The sequence below is a fragment of the Hippichthys cyanospilos genome, chromosome 6 (assembly GCF_059441005.1).
Source record: "Hippichthys cyanospilos isolate Australia breed blue-spotted pipefish chromosome 6, RoL_Hcya_1.0, whole genome shotgun sequence".
In the NCBI taxonomy this organism is placed as follows: Eukaryota; Metazoa; Chordata; class Actinopteri; order Syngnathiformes; family Syngnathidae; genus Hippichthys; species Hippichthys cyanospilos.
In genome coordinates this window covers 11,838,283-11,857,019 of record NC_142374.1, presented here as the reverse complement: position 1 = coordinate 11,857,019, position 18,737 = coordinate 11,838,283, and the positions used below count along the sequence as shown (strand labels likewise).

The window sequence follows — 18,737 nt, the reverse complement described above, 5'->3', positions numbered from 1 at the left end:
AACCAAGACAGTAACAATGAAAACATGCGCATGGGTGAAGGGGGTTAAATGACCATAAGCTTGAATATCATGAACTACCAACAGAGGTAGCCAGGCTTCAAGAACGTAAAAAACTGAGGTTTTTATTTGACACTGTGGAAAACATGTTTTTGTTTGTTGTTTTTTTTACATTGTTTTCAATTCAAAATAGTAAACTAGGAAATCACATGCTCTATTGTGATTTCAAACTGGTTAGGTTTATATTGGACAAACAAATGCCTTGGGGAACTATGAGGGGAAAAACCCATAACCCTAAGGTTTAGTCTCATGCTCTACTGAGTTACTTGGGACATACAGTAGAGGTCAAAACCAGTCTAATGTTATACCAACTGAGGTAGCCAGGAGAGTAAATAAAAAACAATTCCACAAGTGACTAAAAAAACTGAAAGAAAGATAAACATCAAGAAATATAACACCACAAGAGATTAAATCATGCTCAGAAGGGATATTCATTGTTGACCTGAGTCTTATGCTTTACCAGCTAGGGAGGTATGAAATGGTGACAAAAAGATTTTCATTGGCCAGTGTAAGAGAGAAAGATATTTCCACATTAAATTGTCCAACAGGGTCGTCAATAACAAACTGAGATTAGGTCTCATGCTTTACCAGCTGAGCTGGTCAGGCTTTGAAATGCTGTCAGTGAGTTGTTTTTTTTGTTTGTTTTTTTAATTGGTACCGTGTAACAAATGTAATGAAACTGTGTAATGAAAAACATGTACATATGACAAGTAAAATAATCCAACAAGATATTAAATCATACTCGACATGGGAGATGTAACCATAACCATGAGATTAAGACCTTCACGTTGTAATAACTGAGTTAGCTACAGTTTGAAATGTTGTCAAACCTTGAATTTTATTGATACTGTAATAGAAGACGAGCTCATCCCACAAGACTAAATGACATCCAACGTGTGGATCAAGCACACAACCAACCTATTGAGCTAGTCAGGTTCGGTAATAGTGTGGAACCGATGCTTTCATTGGACAGCACTGAAACATGAAGTCTCATGGGACAGTTAAAAAAAAAAAAGAACCAAAACTCAAAAATAATTTTTTAAATAACTGTTTTTCATTGGACAGTGACAAAAAATGTGGGAAATTATGTAGCAATGAAAAGACTCTAAGAAAGCAAAAAACTTTGGCCTAAACATCATCCCACCAACAACAGGGAGAAAATTAGCAGCACACATACTTCTTTGGCAGAGGTCAGTGTTTTTGCGATACACTTCAACTCCACAAATTGTGTATGTGCCTGCATGCATATTTGATGTAGCCTTGACAGATTACCTCAAATGGCACCTAAATCCCGTTGTTGTGAAATGTATGCCATCTTCATGCAGTACTATGCAAACACTTATTTTGTAAAATAACCAGTGACACTGGAATTAATATTTATTTTTTTATTAAATACAATTTTGATTACTAGATGGTGGAATTATTTCTGTCTCTTCACATTCATAATGGGTTATACGCAATGTGTGAGGTACTGTGTGTGACACTGCAGTGTTACAACGCAACAAACTTTCAGCCTCCCAGCTTAAGGGACTGTAACCAGCTTTGCGTCCTTATGCTGACCGACCCTCTTTCCGTAGCGACTGTGATTCGCTGCTCCATTGGACCATCAGAATTCATGTAGCCTGAGAGAGATGGAAAGTGAAAACATGTCAAGGTTGGTTAACGCTACCTTATTCCTACATCACATGAGTCTTTTGCATGATTTAGATGTGCGACCTCTAATGATTTCTGAGGTTGACTAATACTAAAGTGTTGAGTATCCCACACACATTAAAACCGTACCTGATGTTTTGATGTCCGGCAAATCTTGTCGCAATGCAAGCACATGAGCACAAGTTCAACGCACATAATGTCCTCTTGGTCCACAAAATGAATAGGAGCACAAGTACAATGTGGTCATTCCAAACCAAGACTCTCGGACTAATTCTTCTGGGTTGCTCCACTCCGGCTAAATATGGGAAACTGTAGCGTGGTCACAACAAGGTACTCTTCGTTCCGGGCTCTAGTAGTACAGATTTACTGTAACTACTTCTGCTTGTTAGTACAATCGCCAACAGCGCTGAACTTTCCATACGAAAACGTAGCAACGACACCAAAATTGTATTATTTTATTTCTTATACGGGAAGTCGCGTGATCGTTTCTTTATGACAGTCCTCAGAAATAAGATGGTAATGGTTGTTATATTTTTTCTGGGAACCATTTTGTTTTGTCCCCACATTCTACGCAATCTGAAGGAAAAAGTCAATTATGCTCTCTTGGGACTCACCAGTGACTCTGGTTTGGGTTTCAGTGGTTTTCTCCTGGACTTGGTGCAGTGTAACATCCTGGCTGATGTCAACCGTGGCTCCACAGAGTTCTACCTCCGCTTGTAACAAGGACGGGACGCGAATGCACACTGCTCCTACAGTAAGAAACAAAAGACGAATTAACCAAAATCCAGTCATGGGAATTAATAATATAAATTACATAGGTAGATTTTGAAAGTGCCTAATGTGTTTAAGTTTTAACCCGTACACTTGAAAAGCGTTTGAACACCCAAACTTTTTTCACAGAGTGCAATCTAAGGAAAAATAAAGGGAAAGGGCCACTTTGAAATTTTTTGACTGAATATATCAAGCACACCAACACTAGTCAATCAAGCAAATGCTTACTTTTTATTTATTATAATGTGTTTTTTTTAACCTGAACAGCTTTCTATAAAGCAAATCGAATAGGATTTTACAAGATTTCGCAGTTGCCAGATATTCTGTCACCCACGAAAAATATCACCTCCTACGCTCAACATTTAGAGCCAAAACAGAAGCAATCCCTCAGAAGCTGTTTAATTTTTTTTGAAAAATGAAGGAAACCAGTTTTGCTTGTAAAAAATGTTATTAATCTCAGTTACATATTTAGAAAAGCTCTGCAGTCAGAGATGGGATGGCTCGGTGGTAGAGCGGTCGTCTCCTTGCTGAGATGAGATGCTATGGGTTCAATGCCCCGACCATCGTGACCATGTGGAAGCGTCCCTGAGTATGACGCTGAACCCTTAGTTGCTCCTGATGCTCATCAGTAGGTAAATGACTAGTTAGTGTATGTAAAGTGCTGTGAGTACCAGAGGTAGAAAAGCGCTAAGTGAAAATTCACAGCAATATAGAAGTTGAAACAATACTACTTTTATCAGTGTGTTTCCCCTGCTGTAGTTCCAACTTAGTAAAAATTCTAAATCATTTGAAATCTGTAAAAACCACAGAAAGACATGAAGTATCACAAACAAGAAGCCAGCTCGTGACCCCCGCCACGTAGGGTAGCTAAGCTTTGTACGGGCCTCCTGAGGCACACCACTCATACAAATACTGATTATCACCCATTACTCATAATATTATAAAACCCTTAAGCATACTGCTGACTTACTTCTGGTGTGAAATTAAAAAAAAAAAAAGTGTTCAGGTCTGATACAAGTACTCAGCGCAATTCAAGTTCTTGCATTATCACAAAAGCCAAATATTTTGCTAATTTCTACCTTCCTGGCTGAGCACTTCTGAGCTGGCGCCATCTCCCACATACACATCGATGTCTCCACTTTGAGAAGAAACGTTCAAGAGGCCATTGGAGCCATCTGACAAAAGCAACAAAACTCATATTTCATCACCAATACAGAGCATTCCATTGTGTGCTGCAAACGGAGAATGTTTACCTATGAGCGTATGGCCCGATATGTTCTTCACAGTGGCGTCTCCTTTGGACAGAGTAGAGCACAAAGTCAGTGAAGTTTGGTGACAATAGTGCAAGTCAACAAGATTTTTTTTTTTTCCAACATGTGCCTCGCAGGAAGAGGGATTTACATTCTGTTCGAATGACGCATTTGTTCTCTTTGCTCTGACAATGGCTACATTCCTATCTTCCAACAAATACATTTGGGAAAAGATGTTTTTTTTTTGCACTAGCTAATAGGATCAAATGCAAAAAAATCTGCCTGTACAAAGATAATGTTCAGTTTTGAATGACAACTTCAATGAGGTATGTGTTGAACTCTTTCAGTTAGGTTAAAAAAAAAAGTTCTACTGGAACAGAAAAAGTTCAAGACAGTATTAAAACGCTGCCTTGACGTGCGAGTTAAAGTTGTTGTGGCCACGCACATTTAAAATCCACATATCTCAAATTATCTTTTGCAAGGAAAATGGATGAAAATGCCATCATGCTAAAAATATAGTCATACTGGCCTTGCTAGAGAAAACCATGTCTACAATGTGGCCCATTACAAAAACTTTAAGTGAGTTGGACATGAGTGGCAAATACATGCGCCTCTTCAGGTCACCGTGCAAAAGTCCCAGTTCCACCTTCCCCGTGCAGGAAGAGACGCTGCTAGATTTGGCGTAGATAGCCTTGACCGCCAAGTTGCCGTGCTCTGTGGAGATCTTCATCTTAGTGCCCTGCAGCTTCTTTACACGCACTGCCTGCACAACACATGCACACACAGCAGTCAAGAGGGAGTTTACAGACTTTTCAAAGCTGTGTAATGTGAAGTGAAGGCTGCCACCGCCCCCTAGTGTTCCTTTATTCCCATTGGCGGCCCACTCATTTGGGAAACGATTGTTTGAATTATATGGGCCAGCACTAGTAATTCAGGAGATTATTAAATCTGATTGGAATTAATAAATCGATATATATATTGCTTTATTACAATTTCATGTAATACTAGAAATGAGGGTGATAAAAATAGGTTAGTGTTTCTGATGGTGGTAATTCTTTCAAATGCATTTGTGTTGTCCTTACACCCTTCCCAGAAGCACTGATATCCACATTGCCATGGATGGTGCCCTCGCCTGTGACATCTCCTCCTGAGCGCACCTCCACCAGATGGCCCTGAGATACAACACACAACTTCAGTTGAGTGGTTTTATGTGCATGTTGTCTTTAAACCCTACATTAGTTTTGTGCTTAATTTAACAAAAGTGTTTTTTGCAGGGGAAATGCATTGTAAATTAAAAGGCTAAATTGAGTACACTTATACAGCTCTTTTATCTACACCATATGTTGCTCGGGGTGCTTTAAAAAGCCTCACATTCACCCACACACAGATTCATACACTTGTTTGAAGGTTTATAATTACTGTACCAACGATGCAAATTTTTGTTACGCAGCTTATTATGTTTCTAATTGTTAGTAACGAGCTAGTGGACCACTGTTAAGCAAAATAAACGGTTTGCTTACATTTTGGGTTAAGTCAAAGTACCTACCGCTTTTTATGATTGCCACAGCCAACCAAAAGAAACCATACCCACAATATGGCCTAGCGAAGGCTGGGCAATAAATGAAATCCGATTCATTATTTTAAAAATCAACAATTTGCAAATGAACCAGATTGTGAAATAGAGGTTTTAAACTAATGGTAAAATGAAGGATGGGTGGTTTACTAGATCTGTTCACAATAGTTACTACCGATTTAATTGTGGATTTTAAGTAATCTATTAATATATTTTTTTGCATTTTTTGCACAAGCTATGGATGTTACATTTATGTTAAAAATGAATTTGAGTCAGTTTACATTATTGTCCACAGAACAGTTTGGGCAGGATTTGTATTAGACTAAATCAAACCTTCCTTAAATAAATATTTGTTGGGTGTATCGCTTTGATTAAAATCAATTAAAATCATAATTGCCACGAATGACTGTGGAAAAAAAAAAAATTTCATTTTTCCCTCACGTTGCCCTGGCCAAAAATGCAATTGACCACCCTTGACCTTATGTAATCAACAAGAAACCAAATATTCTCCCTAGACACAAATATGTGCAGTTCTGATTGACTTCCATAAAAAGTATTAATTGAAGCAGATGTTGATTATTATGGTGTTTGCATGGGTTTATAACCATGCAGGGCTCTGTTTCTATGCGGTACTTAAGCTTATATTGGATCCCATTCCCATTGGATAACACAAGTGCATCTAATAAAAGTATCCTCAACGAGTGTATTCTTCCTCACTAACCTTGACTGAATTGAGAGAACAACTGCCTTTCTCTGTGTGCACCTTGCAGATGTTACACTCCATGTTCTTCACCTGCACGTTGCCTTCAGCGTGGGTGTTAATTAAGAGATCTGTGATATACAAACGCACAATTCAGGATTGCGGATAAATTGTAAGGTGACATGATATAACACAAAAACACAGAAGTTATCATTGACACTGTGATTCATACTGACACATATAATTCTCTGCACAGTACTCATTGTAGTGCTACTACTAATACTACAACGTTTTTCTCATTCAATAATTGGAGTTTTCTTTAATTTCACTGTACAACTGTACACACTGTGCAGTCATCATATAAATATTACTATGATCACAGTCATAGCCTCGACCAGGAATAGTATAAGCACTGAAAAAAAGTGATGACAGAAGAGAGGTAGACAGGCAGAGAGAAAGACAGGGATAATGTTGTTTTTATTGTTCAATGTTATTAAATGTCAAAAGTTTTCTTGGTTAGTTATAGAGTTCGTTGCAGCGCTATTGATGGTGGCAGGTGCAGCGGCTCTTAGATCTTTCGAGCCCCAATTTCGGTGTACACCTGTACAACAACACCTGTACTGATAATAAAGGCATTCTATTCTATTTTATTTTATTCTAGTATCACTCCGAGACAATGCCTTTTCAGCACTTACGACAGACTAATGTTGAGAATCACATTAGAACCTTTATAGAGCTAATACCTCAAAGCAACAGTATACTGTACGAGAATCACATTAGCACCTTTATAGAGCTAAAACCTCAAAGCAACAGTATACTACTGTACATAGATTTTAAAAAAAAACAGTGAAAAGGAAAAAAATGGATTGAATGAGCTTCAAGCCCTGCACCACTAGATGGTGGCAAGGAACCTCACAACGTCCAATGCCATCTCAAACCAAATCACGCCACTTAAGTAAAATCCAGTTTTTTTTTCCCCAGAAAACATTCAGTTGTGTATAACTTTAAAGTTCAATATAGTTACCGTTCCAATTTCAATATAGTTACCATTCCAATTTCAAACGAGGCTTTGGTAGTTCAAAGCCAGCATTTAATTTCTAAGATGTTTTTTGCTTGTTTAAATCTCTGCATTATATACAGTTATGGGACTTGGGAGTAATGCTTTACATAAGTATTGTAATTATTATAACGTATTACTCTTTGCTGTAACGCGGTAGTGTAATATATTACACACACAAAAGTAGTAATATTACAACAATAATATTGAATTACTTTGAAATCACAATAAGTAATAAGCAATACATTACAGTTTTGAAGTAACTTGCCCAAAACGGATTATAAATTATATTATATAACGTGTGGGTTGTATTGTGAACTCACTGCTCTTGATGGGTACAGCCAAATGGACAGATAAGCAACCGTCAGCCCTCTCGGCTGAGATAATAAGCTCCTTGCCATGGTCATCGTAGTGAACACTAAAGTCCTCCACGTCTTCCTGCTCCCTTCCGTGGACCGCGACTAAGGCTCGGTTCGCGTCGGGAAACGCATGCGGGTCCAGGGACCGGACGGAGATGTTGCATCCAAGGCGCGCTCGTAACGTGGTGAAGGGGCTCGCCTCTAGGGTCCATTCCTTCAGTGGAGGCCGGTGATTCACCTCGACGTCCTCTCCGGCCAACCTTCCGCCGGAAGACGTGAAGAGCCGCTGTAGGTGAAGGCAACGTCGGGAGTTCCGAAGGCGGTTGGCGGTACGACACCAAATAAGTTCGACGCCGCCCCGCAGAACTAGCGAGCTCCCTAACAGCATGGTAACTATTTAAAACCACACCACTCGTTAATGACGGTATAGTGTTACTAAAGGCTTATTCCCCTGACCTAGGGTGCCATGTTGACATGCTGAGACGACCGGAGACAATTTACATACGAGAAAGCAATCGTGACGTCACTGCACTTCCGCTACCGGTAGGCAGTACCTCCCCTGCTTGGTAGCTAGATAACCAAACGAATTTCTGCAATGCTGAGCCTGTAACAATTTTACATTTGTTGTGTCATTGTCCTTTCACGTCTTTGTTTTGGGAAGACATTGAGATGTTCATTTGCAATAGAACTGGACATTTTATAACAATTAGATATCGTCACAAAATTTGAATGTAACAATAAGTATTTGAGGTATATGACTAACTTTATTTTAATAATTGGTAATTTCACATTCACAAGACAATTTTTCTAATTTTAATTATTTTTAATTGACTTTCACATGTACGTTAACTGTAATAGCTGCAAAGAAAGTGAATGTACTTTGTTATATTTTAGGGAATTATCTAAGACAACCCCCCACATGTTTGATTTCTTTTCACTTATTTTTATCTTTTATATTATTTCTCTATACTGCCCATTTACATTATACTATGTTGTTGACTCTGTATTGTATGTTTATATCATTCAATAAAAAAAAAAAAAGCTAGCTAGCCAGATAACCAAGCGGCTAATTCGCGATGTGTGTACCTCATTAGCCAGAATAGGTTGTTAACTAGCTCGACAGTGTACCTAATTAAGCAAGTAAGTACAAAATACTGTGCGTTTCTTCGTATGTTCCGGCATTGTCGCTGTAAAATCTGGTGCGACAGGTTGCATTCAAGCAAATTAAGAAAATTATGGATTTTTTTATTATTGCATGCGGAAACTGAAAAACGATTCAAAGTGGATCTCAAAATTGATTTCAAATCGCTCCGTCGTGTTTATTTAATGTACTTTCAAACACACCATAACAAAATAAAGCATATAGATCACTTGTTATTGTTAACAATAATAATTGACTTCATCAAGGACAATGTGCTTTTATTTGCAGGTATTTTTTGGGTGTACAATTAAATGTAACAAAAACAAATATTACCATCTTCCTGTAAAACACTTGATCACACGAGTCATGCTTTCAAATGTCTGTTTATATTGCTTATAATCAATACGAGAAAGTAATCAATTACAAAAATTGCACTCAGGTTAAATATTACCATCTGTAGACACTATGTACATCCATCCATTCATTTTTTTATAGCCACTTATCCTCACAAAGGTTGCAGGCTTGCTGGTGCCTATCCCAGCTGACTCCAGGCAGTAGGTGGGGGACTGCTTGCCAGCCAATTGCAGGGCACGCAGAAACATACAACAATTCACACCCAATCACACCTAAAGACACTTTAGTATGTCCAATACACCTACCATGTATGTTTTGGAGTGTGGGAGGAAGCTGGAGTGCCCAGGAAAAACACCCACAGGCTCGGGGAGAACATGCAAACTCCCCACAGGAAGGCCGAAGCGAGGTGGATTTGAACTAGATTCCCTGAACTGTGAGGCGGACTTGCTAACCACTGAACCACCAAGCCGCCAATACCGCTACACTTTGTACATACATCCTAAATTATCAGATTACAGAGTACTCAGTTATTGCCATACTTTAGTTTTTTTTGTTTGTTTGTGTGTTTTTATTGTTTTATTCATGGTTTTAAGTTTTGGTCGTGAACTGAGGACCTTTATTATGTCGACTCAAATTACTGCAAAAAAAATTTACCACTAGGGGGGAGCATTGTGCCAAAGAGGCCTGCAGGTGTGAACTGAGTACTTTTTTGGATAAAAAAAAAATGGTGCAAACTGACAGCTGGTGTGATTGATAAATACACACAAGGAAGGTGGAAGGGTTCATCCTTCAATGTCACCAAAAACCCCAACATCCATACCTTTTTGCAAGTAGTGTAAAAAAACAATATGTTTATGTTAAAAATCCTTTTGGTCGGATCATCATCCTCACTGTTTTGAAAGACTGCCTTTCATTTGTGAGGTAGAATTCGGTAGAGATATTATGCCACGCCCCCCAGTATATGCCATTCCGAACCCCCTTGTACTTCCCATAATAATACCTTCCATTGAGGTTTGCAGCCATGCATGCGTCAAACCACCAGCCGGAGCTGTAGTAAGCCCCACAGTTCCCAGATGGGTAGCGGTCGTTGTCCCGATCTGGGGTGGAAAAGGCCTGGTTGTTGTGGTCGTAGCTGGAGCTGAAGCGAAGCGCATCTCCCGCTGTTCCCGAGTAACCTCCTACCGTCAACCTGTAGCGCATCCTTTCACTCGCCACCCTAAAATGCTCGTACTCTGCATAGCCTGACACCCCAGCGAAGTCTTGCAGCTCCACCCTCAGCGTCATTTCCCTGTCCCGGGTCAGGAGGTGAATGTATTGGTTCCCCAACCAGAACTCTCCTCCATTCAGTAGCTCCCCGAAGCCTGATCGGTACTCGGCCCAGGTGCGATTGAAGCTGATGCTGCCGTCTTGCCGCAACTGCAGGATGGTCCATCCTCCACCCTGGACCTCCATGTCGCAGAAGACAGAAAAACTGCTGCCGGTGCGGAGATCTGGAGTCACCCTGTAGATGCCATTCTTCATCACCCGCCCTCTTACAACGTAGTCGGAGCAATCCCTCTTCACTGCAGAAGCTACACCTGAGGAGTATTTGATGGAGCCACGAATCACACAATTGTTTATTACTGGCAGATGCCTTGCTAAAGGTGTGTCCAGTAACTAAAATAGAAAACTTTCTTTTCATATTTGCGAAAGACTTAAGAGCTTCCAATTCTAGAAGCAAACCTGATGGATTTGTTTTAGTATGCTTCATCATTTAATGGTGAAAAAATGTCAAATTGGCCCTCGTAACCTTCAGTTTTTATGTACCTACCTGGAAGAAAAGTTTAAAGCAGGAATGAAAAAATTTATTCACAGATGCAACACTGTAAGACACTGTAAAACAGTGCAGTCAATAAATTACAAGCACAAGGCTGGAGCTACTTGGTGGAAGCATTCAGTGAGTCATTTAACAAAAAAAAAATCTTGCTTATAACATTATGGGTTCGAAACATTTTATGTTATGATTTGGAATACACGCTAATCTAGATCTAAGATGACCACATGCCTTTTAAATGCAATTACCTTGATAGATAGTACGAGAGTTTTTAGTTTGTTGCTGGACCCAACATACACATTTTTTAGGTCACGAGTAATGCACGTTGTAAAATACGTCAATGCATGGGACAAAACAACTGCTTCACGAGAAAAAAACAAAACAATCATCAGAATGACTCAGTCCAGAGCCCTGACTTAAACCTTATCATTGAAACTCATAAGAGGAGATCTAAAGACGGTCATGCTTTAAAGAGGCCCTTGCAGTTTTTGTCATTTCCATCTATCTGCAGGTTCTCATGATAAGACCGGAAAAGTGTAGTTTGGGTGTGTGTCTCTTACCTTCAGATGGTACCAGCAGTGAACCGCCTGCTGGCCTGCTTTTCCCCTCATTATCCACCGGCAGTCCTTTTGGATGCCTTCCCAGTGGCAATCTTCCATTTGGGCCCAATTGGCTGCCATTGAAAAATGCAGCAGCCACCTGCTTGATTTTCACACGCAGCTCGCGAGCTCTTGACGTAGACGATTCGGCAGCCGGGTGGCCCGCGGCGTCAGTGGTATTTGTTGACCTGAAGTCAAAGCTGGAGTTGAGGGGGTCGATAGTCTTTTGGAGGGGTGCCGCTTCATCTCGAAGTTGCAGATTTGCTTTTGCGGAGCCTGGATCGGTGCTTGGAATAACACCGCTGAGCAGAATCGGTTGTGTTGATTTTGGGATTGATGAAGGTTTACTGGTTGTTTGTGGCTTCGGATCAGACACCACCCCACTGTTTGGGCCCTCCGGGAAGCTGGGTAGGCCCTTGATGGTCTTTGGAGTGACATTTTTTATCATGCTGGGCTTGAATTCTGTGTCCACACGGGAATGAGTCACCTCAGCCTTTTGTGAAACATGTCCGGGAGTAGGTAGAGGGTGAGCAATGTGGAAATGACCTGCTGTCGTCCTACTAAAAAGGTGTGGTTGGGGGGTTGCGGTGTTCCGGTTGGGTTCACTTGGTGTTGCTCCTGGTTTCGACATCCTTTTGGTTGGCGGTCTGTCACTCGAGTGAGACCGGGGTGCAGATTTTTTATTAGGTTCCTCAGCATGACTTTGATTAGACACGGGTTGATGGTCTAAATCAGGAACTACTTGGCTGGCCTTCGGATTCGTGTTACCTTTAACGTTTTGGTCTCTTGCAGGCTTGGGCTGCTTTTGGTTAAGTTTGGGCACCTGACCAGGTTTGGGCTTTCCGTTAATATTGGGAATTATTTTCTGGCTGGGTTTCAGACTTTGATTGGGATTATCTGTGAATGTGTTTTCTGACTCAGAGTTCCCAGAAGAGTCCGTCGAGTTTTCTCTTTTTTCAGAATCGGTGTGCAAGTCCGGTGGAAAGAATTGTTTTGCTTTATTTTGATCAAGTTTTTCTTTTGCATCAATTTTTAACTTTTTGTCATGTTTTTGCTTTTGGTCAGTCTCACTGTTTTTTAAAGGAGTGACTGGTCTTTTGTTAGGTTTAGAGTTTTTACTCAACATTGTCGTTGGGTCCAGCTCAGGTTCTTCGTCAGTCACAGTTTTTGCTTGTTGGTCTGTTGTTGTCCTGGGTTGACCTTGTTTGTGTTTTAGGGTTCTCAGGTAAGGATCACTTGTCTTGTTACCATCTTTGTGAATTTGAAACCTTTTTGTGTCTTCGCCAAATTTCGATTTAATCTCTTCTTTGTTTTTTTGTTTAGAAGTTTTTTGTTTGGTTTTAATGTCCAGTTTACGGTCATGCTTGGTGTCCTTTTGCTTGTCTTTTGCATCGGGCTTCATTCCAGGTGTATGCTTCCTTTCTGTCTTGGTTTTCAGGCCCGGTATGTTCTTCAAGCCGGTGTCTGTGCTCGGCCACCTGCCGCGTTCTGTGTCCTCAGGGGAAATAGTTGTGCGGAGGCTGTGATGAGGAACAATTGGGGTTGAAAATTCGGACAAACTTGTTACATCAAACTGATTCCTTATGGTGGTTGATTCAATCAAAGATGTTTGGGTTCTTCTTGGATTAACTGGTAAGAAATTGGAAGTGGAACTGGAGAAGGGAGGTGATGGAAGAGATGACGCGATTCTCTCCATCTCATCCAAGTCTACAACCTCGGGCCTTCTAGTTGAGATAAATGTCCACACAGGAGTCGGTCTGATTGAAACAAAGTCTGTCCTTTGAGTCGCTCTGCTGGATGCTAAATCTCCATCCCTGTCTCTCTGCACGTTCTCAACTGTTTTTCCTCTCTCTGTTTTCACTCCTCCCATTTCTCCATCCTCCTCCTCCGCAACTACCTCATCGTCTTTTTTTATAGACTTGCTTTTCTCCGTGAGCCCTCTGTTTATATTCTCTTTTGGTTTCTCATTACTCTGCCCTGCATTTATCCCCTTTTCCATTTCCTTTTTCTTCTCCTCCACAATCTTCCCTTGATCCTGCCTCCCACGGTCCTGCGGAATTTCTATTTGTGTTTTTTTCTCCGTTGCATTTGTTTCATCGGGCCACACTTGATGCTCTTCATTATTCCTAATCTCTTTCCCACTCTCCTCTATTGCTTCTTTACTTTCTCTCTTCGCATTTTTACCAGCTACTTCCTTCAGGGTTACTTTTTCGCTACTTGTTTCTATAGCGCACATGGGGCGTGCCACTGTTGTTCCCTGTTGTTCTCCATCTTCCAAAGTTCTCTGTTCTAAACATTTTGTCTCAGAGTGTTCCTCCTCACCATACCTGCTCTCTCGGTGTCTCCCACAGTCGCCGCACATTTTCCTCAGCTGGTCGACGTCATCCTTCAGTGTCTGTAAATCCTTCACCAGCTTTTCCAGCTCCCGAAATTGCTCGGGCAAGTGCACAGTCATCTGTGGCAGGCTCAAGATATAGGGGCACCCGGCCTTCCCTGGTCCGCACGGCCCCCCATCCCGCAGGGTAGCAGCGCATTGCCCCGGTCCCTCGTTCCTCTCCCAAGAGAAGCCGGAGGAAGCCAACAAAGTCCAAAATGTGTACAACACTATTAACTTCATCTCGAGTCAAAAGAGTGAGAGAAGGAGAGGCAGAGAGTGTAAAATAGAGCCACCTCGGTCAGTCAGTGAAGAGGCTGCAAGGTGGGCGGGAGAAGATAAGGAAAGGAGGGGGAGTGATGGAGCTCTTGAGTGGACTGGGAGAGAAACAGAGAGCCAAGCATTTTAGGGGGGAAACAGGTGGGGAAGGCTCTGACTAACATGAGGTTAAGATATGTGCCCTCACTTATTATGACAGATTAGGTGTGACATGTTCAGGGAATGATCGTACAGTACAGTAAAGCCCCACAGTATTTAATGCGAGATATACATTCCAGAGTCAGACCCACCTGCCATTGGTTAAAAATCAACATGTATTTGGGTTTGATCACAGGCACTTGCTGGAAGGTATGCGCTGACTTCAATTTAACATTAGTTTGACTGTGATTTATTTTTAGTGCGGCCACATCCCCACATAGGAGGTTTGCACACTTGTGTATCTGCATTTGTTCATTTTTACTTCCCCACTTGAAAGTATAATTTTGCATTCTGTTGTTGGAAACGTTTTTGAATGATATTGTCCTCAAAACATGGCTTCTGAACAGGGGTATGTACACTTTATGTATCCAATGTAAATACAGTCAACTGAATGAGTCCCAATATTTACTGAATGTCAAAATGATTGCTGTTATGGCCTTTAGAACTCTATGCGTGACAGTTTTATGTCCGTTTATTGTGCTGTAATTCCACTCATCATAATTAGGCTCTCATTGTGTAATAATGGCCACTCACAAAACATTCTCACTGTATGCTGTAATGCAAAAATGATCCCAGGCAAAGATATATGCGTGTGTGTCACACTTGCAGATGTGACACATTAGACACATTTCATGTAACGTAATCATATTTAATGACTGTTTCTTGGTTGTGTTTCATCTATTTTTCAAATGATGGTGGAAAAGATGGCTTACAATAAAAACAATACTGTACACTTTAAGTCTAATGAACTATTTTATGCATCAGATTGATGAGGACATCTAACAAAAGTTAGCCTCGTTTCAATAGCACAACTTGCTGTGAATCTATACAATTTCATGTACATAAAGGCAAGGCATTGCTTGTGTTTTAAGTGTCACTTTCTCATCATATTGTGTATGCAGTATAATAGAGGTGTCCAATAAAACATTTTCTCTCACAATATGATATAGATTTTGCAGCCTAAAATACTGTTTAATACCACTATCAGCAGGAATAAATAATCTTTTTTTTTTTTTAGTTTGAAAGCATAAATGAGACTTTAAGTGATACCATTCAAAGAACAATGGCCGGCAACAGTAATTGTGACAAAAGATGACCTATTAATTGGATAGAAGAGCAGGAGCGGTGACTGGAATGGACTGTGGATTGAGTGCTAACGTTGGAGATCTTATCTGATACTGTTTTTTTGGTCGATATCAGATCAATATCCAATATAAAAATAGGACACCCTTGGTATTTAGTATTCTACTTAACCTTTTATTATTATTACTTATTTAATGTAAATGATTTAATTAATAGACAATGTAACCTCTAATGAGTTACAAAACTACCATTTTCTATTTATTTCATTTTTATTTTTTTGGTTTGTTTTTTCCTATTAATACACAAATACAACAATGTTCATAGTATAATTCCATGCAACGGTTTTTGGGTTTATTTAATTTGAATGGATCTAATTTAATTTTGTTTTGTTTAATGTGTCTGAACTTGTGTTATTAATGCAGGGGATAGTTAACCTCTCATGAGTTACTAACATGGCTGTATAATTTCCATTCATTTTATTTTATTAGTGACTAAAATTGAATTATTTGGGATATTTTGTATAATTTAGCTTGAAATCGAATTCAAATTCAACTAACAATGGTTTCTAGTGTGTGTTTCTAGACTCACAGCATATTGTTGAACTTTATTTGTGTTTCAATTCGCAGTTTTTGTTAATGTAGAGATAAAGCAGTTTCCCTCATGGTTTGCTAAGCTTAGCATGTATTCTTTTATTGGATTTGATTTTACTCGATCTGAATTTATTTTCTTAACATAGCGATTAGATGAGGGAGCCTCTCATGTGAGTTGCTAAGCTCACTGTGTATTGCCGTTCCAATGTTTTTAAAGCATTTTACTAGTCTCCTCACCTCCGCCCAGCAACGTTATGTTTTTATCACGCACTTATTTATGTGTTTGTTAGGGGGATTTCATGCAAAGAAAAAAAAGCTGAAGTCATTGCCACGAAACGTGAAGCAATGGCGTACCGGCCAAGAGGAGCCCATAAAATTTTGGTGGGGATCCGGCTAATAGTGCAGATCCAGGGAATGTGTTTTTCCACTTGTGTTAACATTGCGACATCAGGTCTCTTTGGTTGTTTTCATTCATTTCTACTTGTATAACATGTGATCTTACTAACAAAGTATGCAGGAGGTGGGTACTGTATCTGCGAAGATGAGCACTTTGGTACGACTGATGATCCTTGGCAGAGGACTGCGTTCAGAGCACCACTTTAGTTTTAAGCCTTTTCGTAGTGACCTTTTGTGTTGTTGTTTTCTACCTCCCGGCAGGCTGGTTGTTATGGCGACCTCAAGGCCGGAGACATTTTTCAGCTGTCTTTTTAATAATGACAAAGAAAAGTGTTTGGCGATGAGTGTGGGAAGCACACTCTTCTAATGGAAAATCAAGTGAAAGAGATAAGTGTGGAAGAGATTTGAGCACACGTCAAACTAGTCAATTGTGTTTTACTTTCATTTGCTCACTGTTCCAGTGAGTGGTACTTTTACGTGCCCCGACGTTATTAGTTTTTTTAAGGTACCAGACAACTGAGAATTTTTATTTTGAGTTGTAAGTGAAAGTTTTAGTTTTCAGCAAGCAGCAGTTTGGCACAGAGTGGACAATTCTTCAAAAAGAGCAGTTTATTGACACTACCAGCTGAAGTTTATTGTAAAACTAAACTAAATTACATTTTGTACATTTAACTAAACGATATAACTTCGTCTTATGAGAGTCAGCTGGATTAATGCTAGCACACTACAGAGTGCCATAGATGGACTAACAAAAGTAGCATCAATGTCACAGTGTTGTAACGCAATTAATATCTGAACAAAAAACAATGTAGTACTCGTAACACATGTAGACAAAATTACATTCGGGCATATTTTCCTTTTACTTAAAAAAAAATCAGTTTAGAGAGATTTGTTGTGATTGCCTTCTTTTATATTGTCATCATTATACTGCTTCCTGGTGGACAAGGAAAATGCAAAATGTCTATTTAGTTAAAGCAGGAAACTATAATGGACAAACCTTTACATTCTTTACATTCCATCTAATATTGTTTTGAATGTTTTTATGAACTACAATTCTGTAGAGTTCTACTGTATTATTCTTAAGAAAACGTTTGGCAAAAGTATTTGTTGTGTTCTGAGGGTTGAAACACATAAATGGCATTTCCATTCATTTCAGTGAGTTAAATATGATTTGCAATCCAAGTGTTTTGAGCTACGACTGAGATACTGCGGTGGTAAGCTCTTAAGTCAAGGCATCACTGCGCTTAAAATAGTATGCCAGGCTTGTAAACAGTCAGGTGGTTGTTTGAAAACTGGTGTTAAGTACAAACCAGGACCACATACATACTCTTCAGCACTTTAACACACAAAGCCAAAATGTGTGAGAGAAATGTTTACACTATTAGGAGATGTCTGTTTGAATAAAAGGCACTGCTCCCTCCAACAATTTCCCAGCGGACTTTAGGCAAGAGGCAGGCTACAATCCGGTTTAGTCACCAGCCAAATGTTAGGCACTCATCATGATGTTACATGAAATCCTGAGAAATATTCTTGATTTGTTGAGAACAAGGCTATACAGTAGTTTAAGTCTCCATTAGGGGGAGTCCTGAATGTCAACACTGCAGTATGTCAATGTCATTTCAACCTTCCTTAATGCTGAAGTAGATATGTACAAGAAATATCAATACGGGAATTGTGGAATAATGTGAAACATTCAAATTTGTTGGGCTCCCGAAAGTGGTACGCAAAAAAAAAAAAACATCACTGAATTGAATATTATAACTGTGCATAATGTTATTTATTCCACTGTAGCTCATTTGTAGATCACAGTTCAGTTGTATTATAGTTTAAGTACAATATATTATTTATATATTTTTAGCTACATGTTTTGCTCCACCGATTGTGTTCAAAAAGCCGCTGCAACTATAGATACTATAGAGCAATGTTATGTGGTAAAGACAATGAATGGATGGAATACAATATCATATGAATAAAGTGCAATAAAATGAAACGGGTGCTTATTTCAAAGTGTGGTTGTGGATCATCGTTACTATAAGCCTCATCTCTAAGCTTTTACCCATTTATGGACAGCATGTTGCCGTCTTCAAAGTGCCATCCTTGTGAACATTGTTTTGAATTCCCCTCAGTGAGCCACGTTGGTCCACTCTCTGTCCTGGCTGGTGTAAACACTGTCCTCTTTTTTTCCCCTCACTGATAAAATAAACATCTGACCATTTGTTCAGCTTCTGGGCAAGCAAGGAAGCCACTTTATCTCTATCCAAATCATATTGTTGAAAAAAAAATACTTGAGCTCTACCTGGACCATTCACCAACTCATATCTGCCTTCATCCCAGGGATCACATAAGTATCCCAACTCATCTTTTGTCTTTGTCACACACTCAGATCCACTTAGTTCTTCATAAGATGAGACATTCTTTCAGCATGTGTCAGGATGACTTTTACCAGTCGCTTGAAAACAACGTGATTTGTCCTGTCACATCTGGGATGCA

General features: G+C 39.7%; 2 protein-coding genes and 1 long non-coding RNA gene across 5 annotated transcripts; 1 reads left to right on the top strand and 2 right to left on the bottom strand.

The window, feature by feature from the left end:
* Nucleotides 1–1,427: 1,427 nt before the first annotated feature.
* fam185a (family with sequence similarity 185 member A) lies at nucleotides 1,428–7,941 on the bottom strand. 2 transcript variants are annotated; one of them, XR_015865911.1, is made up of 8 exons: nucleotides 7,385–7,941; nucleotides 6,026–6,135; nucleotides 4,814–4,903; nucleotides 4,337–4,494; nucleotides 3,735–3,776; nucleotides 3,561–3,656; nucleotides 2,325–2,459; nucleotides 1,428–1,679 (listed from the first exon to the last, which is right to left on the bottom strand). XR_015865911.1 is itself a non-coding variant. In XM_088417375.1 (8 exons), the coding sequence occupies exons 1-8, from the start codon at nucleotides 7,806–7,808 to the stop codon at nucleotides 1,567–1,569; spliced, it is 1,149 nt and encodes a 382-aa protein (XP_088273501.1). In that variant the 5' UTR covers nucleotides 7,809–7,941; the 3' UTR covers nucleotides 1,428–1,566. The 2 variants fall into 2 exon arrangements, 1 of the variants encoding a protein (XP_088273501.1); XM_088417375.1 differs by having other exon boundaries at nucleotides 4,356–4,494.
* Nucleotides 7,415–14,911, top strand: LOC148422175 (uncharacterized). The gene is made up of 3 exons (XR_015865912.1): nucleotides 7,415–7,809; nucleotides 7,881–7,963; nucleotides 13,679–14,911. It is a non-coding gene; the product is annotated as an uncharacterized LOC148422175 (long non-coding RNA).
* Nucleotides 8,823–14,023, bottom strand: LOC148422176 (uncharacterized). Of its 2 annotated transcripts, XM_088417373.1 has the most exons (3): nucleotides 13,655–14,017; nucleotides 11,289–12,847; nucleotides 8,823–10,492 (listed from the first exon to the last, which is right to left on the bottom strand). In XM_088417373.1, exons 1-3 carry the CDS (start codon nucleotides 13,942–13,944, stop codon nucleotides 9,768–9,770), a joined length of 2,574 nt encoding a protein of 857 aa, XP_088273499.1. In that variant the 5' UTR covers nucleotides 13,945–14,017; the 3' UTR covers nucleotides 8,823–9,767. The 2 variants fall into 2 exon arrangements, with proteins under 2 accessions (XP_088273499.1, XP_088273498.1); XM_088417372.1 differs by having other exon boundaries at nucleotides 11,289–14,023.
* Nucleotides 14,912–18,737: the final 3,826 nt, after the last annotated feature.

Excerpts from the sequence above, each read along its gene's own strand:
- fam185a (XM_088417375.1), bottom strand. The coding sequence starts at position 7,808 with ATGCTGTTAGGGAGCTCGCTAGTTCTGCGGGGCGGCGTCGAACTTATT. Across the intron at positions 6,136-7,384 it reads GGCTGTACCCATCAAGAGCA|ATCTCTTAATTAACACCCAC; the intron begins GTGAGTTCACAA and ends TGTATATCACAG. Across the intron at positions 1,680-2,324 it reads AACCCAAACCAGAGTCACTG|GCTACATGAATTCTGATGGT; the intron begins GTGAGTCCCAAG and ends CATCTCTCTCAG.
- LOC148422176 (XM_088417372.1), bottom strand. The coding sequence starts at position 13,944 with ATGAAGTTAATAGTGTTGTACACATTTTGGACTTTGTTGGCTTCCTCC. Across the intron at positions 10,493-11,288 it reads ACTGCTGGTACCATCTGAAG|GTGTAGCTTCTGCAGTGAAG; the intron begins GTAAGAGACACA and ends AATACTCCTCAG.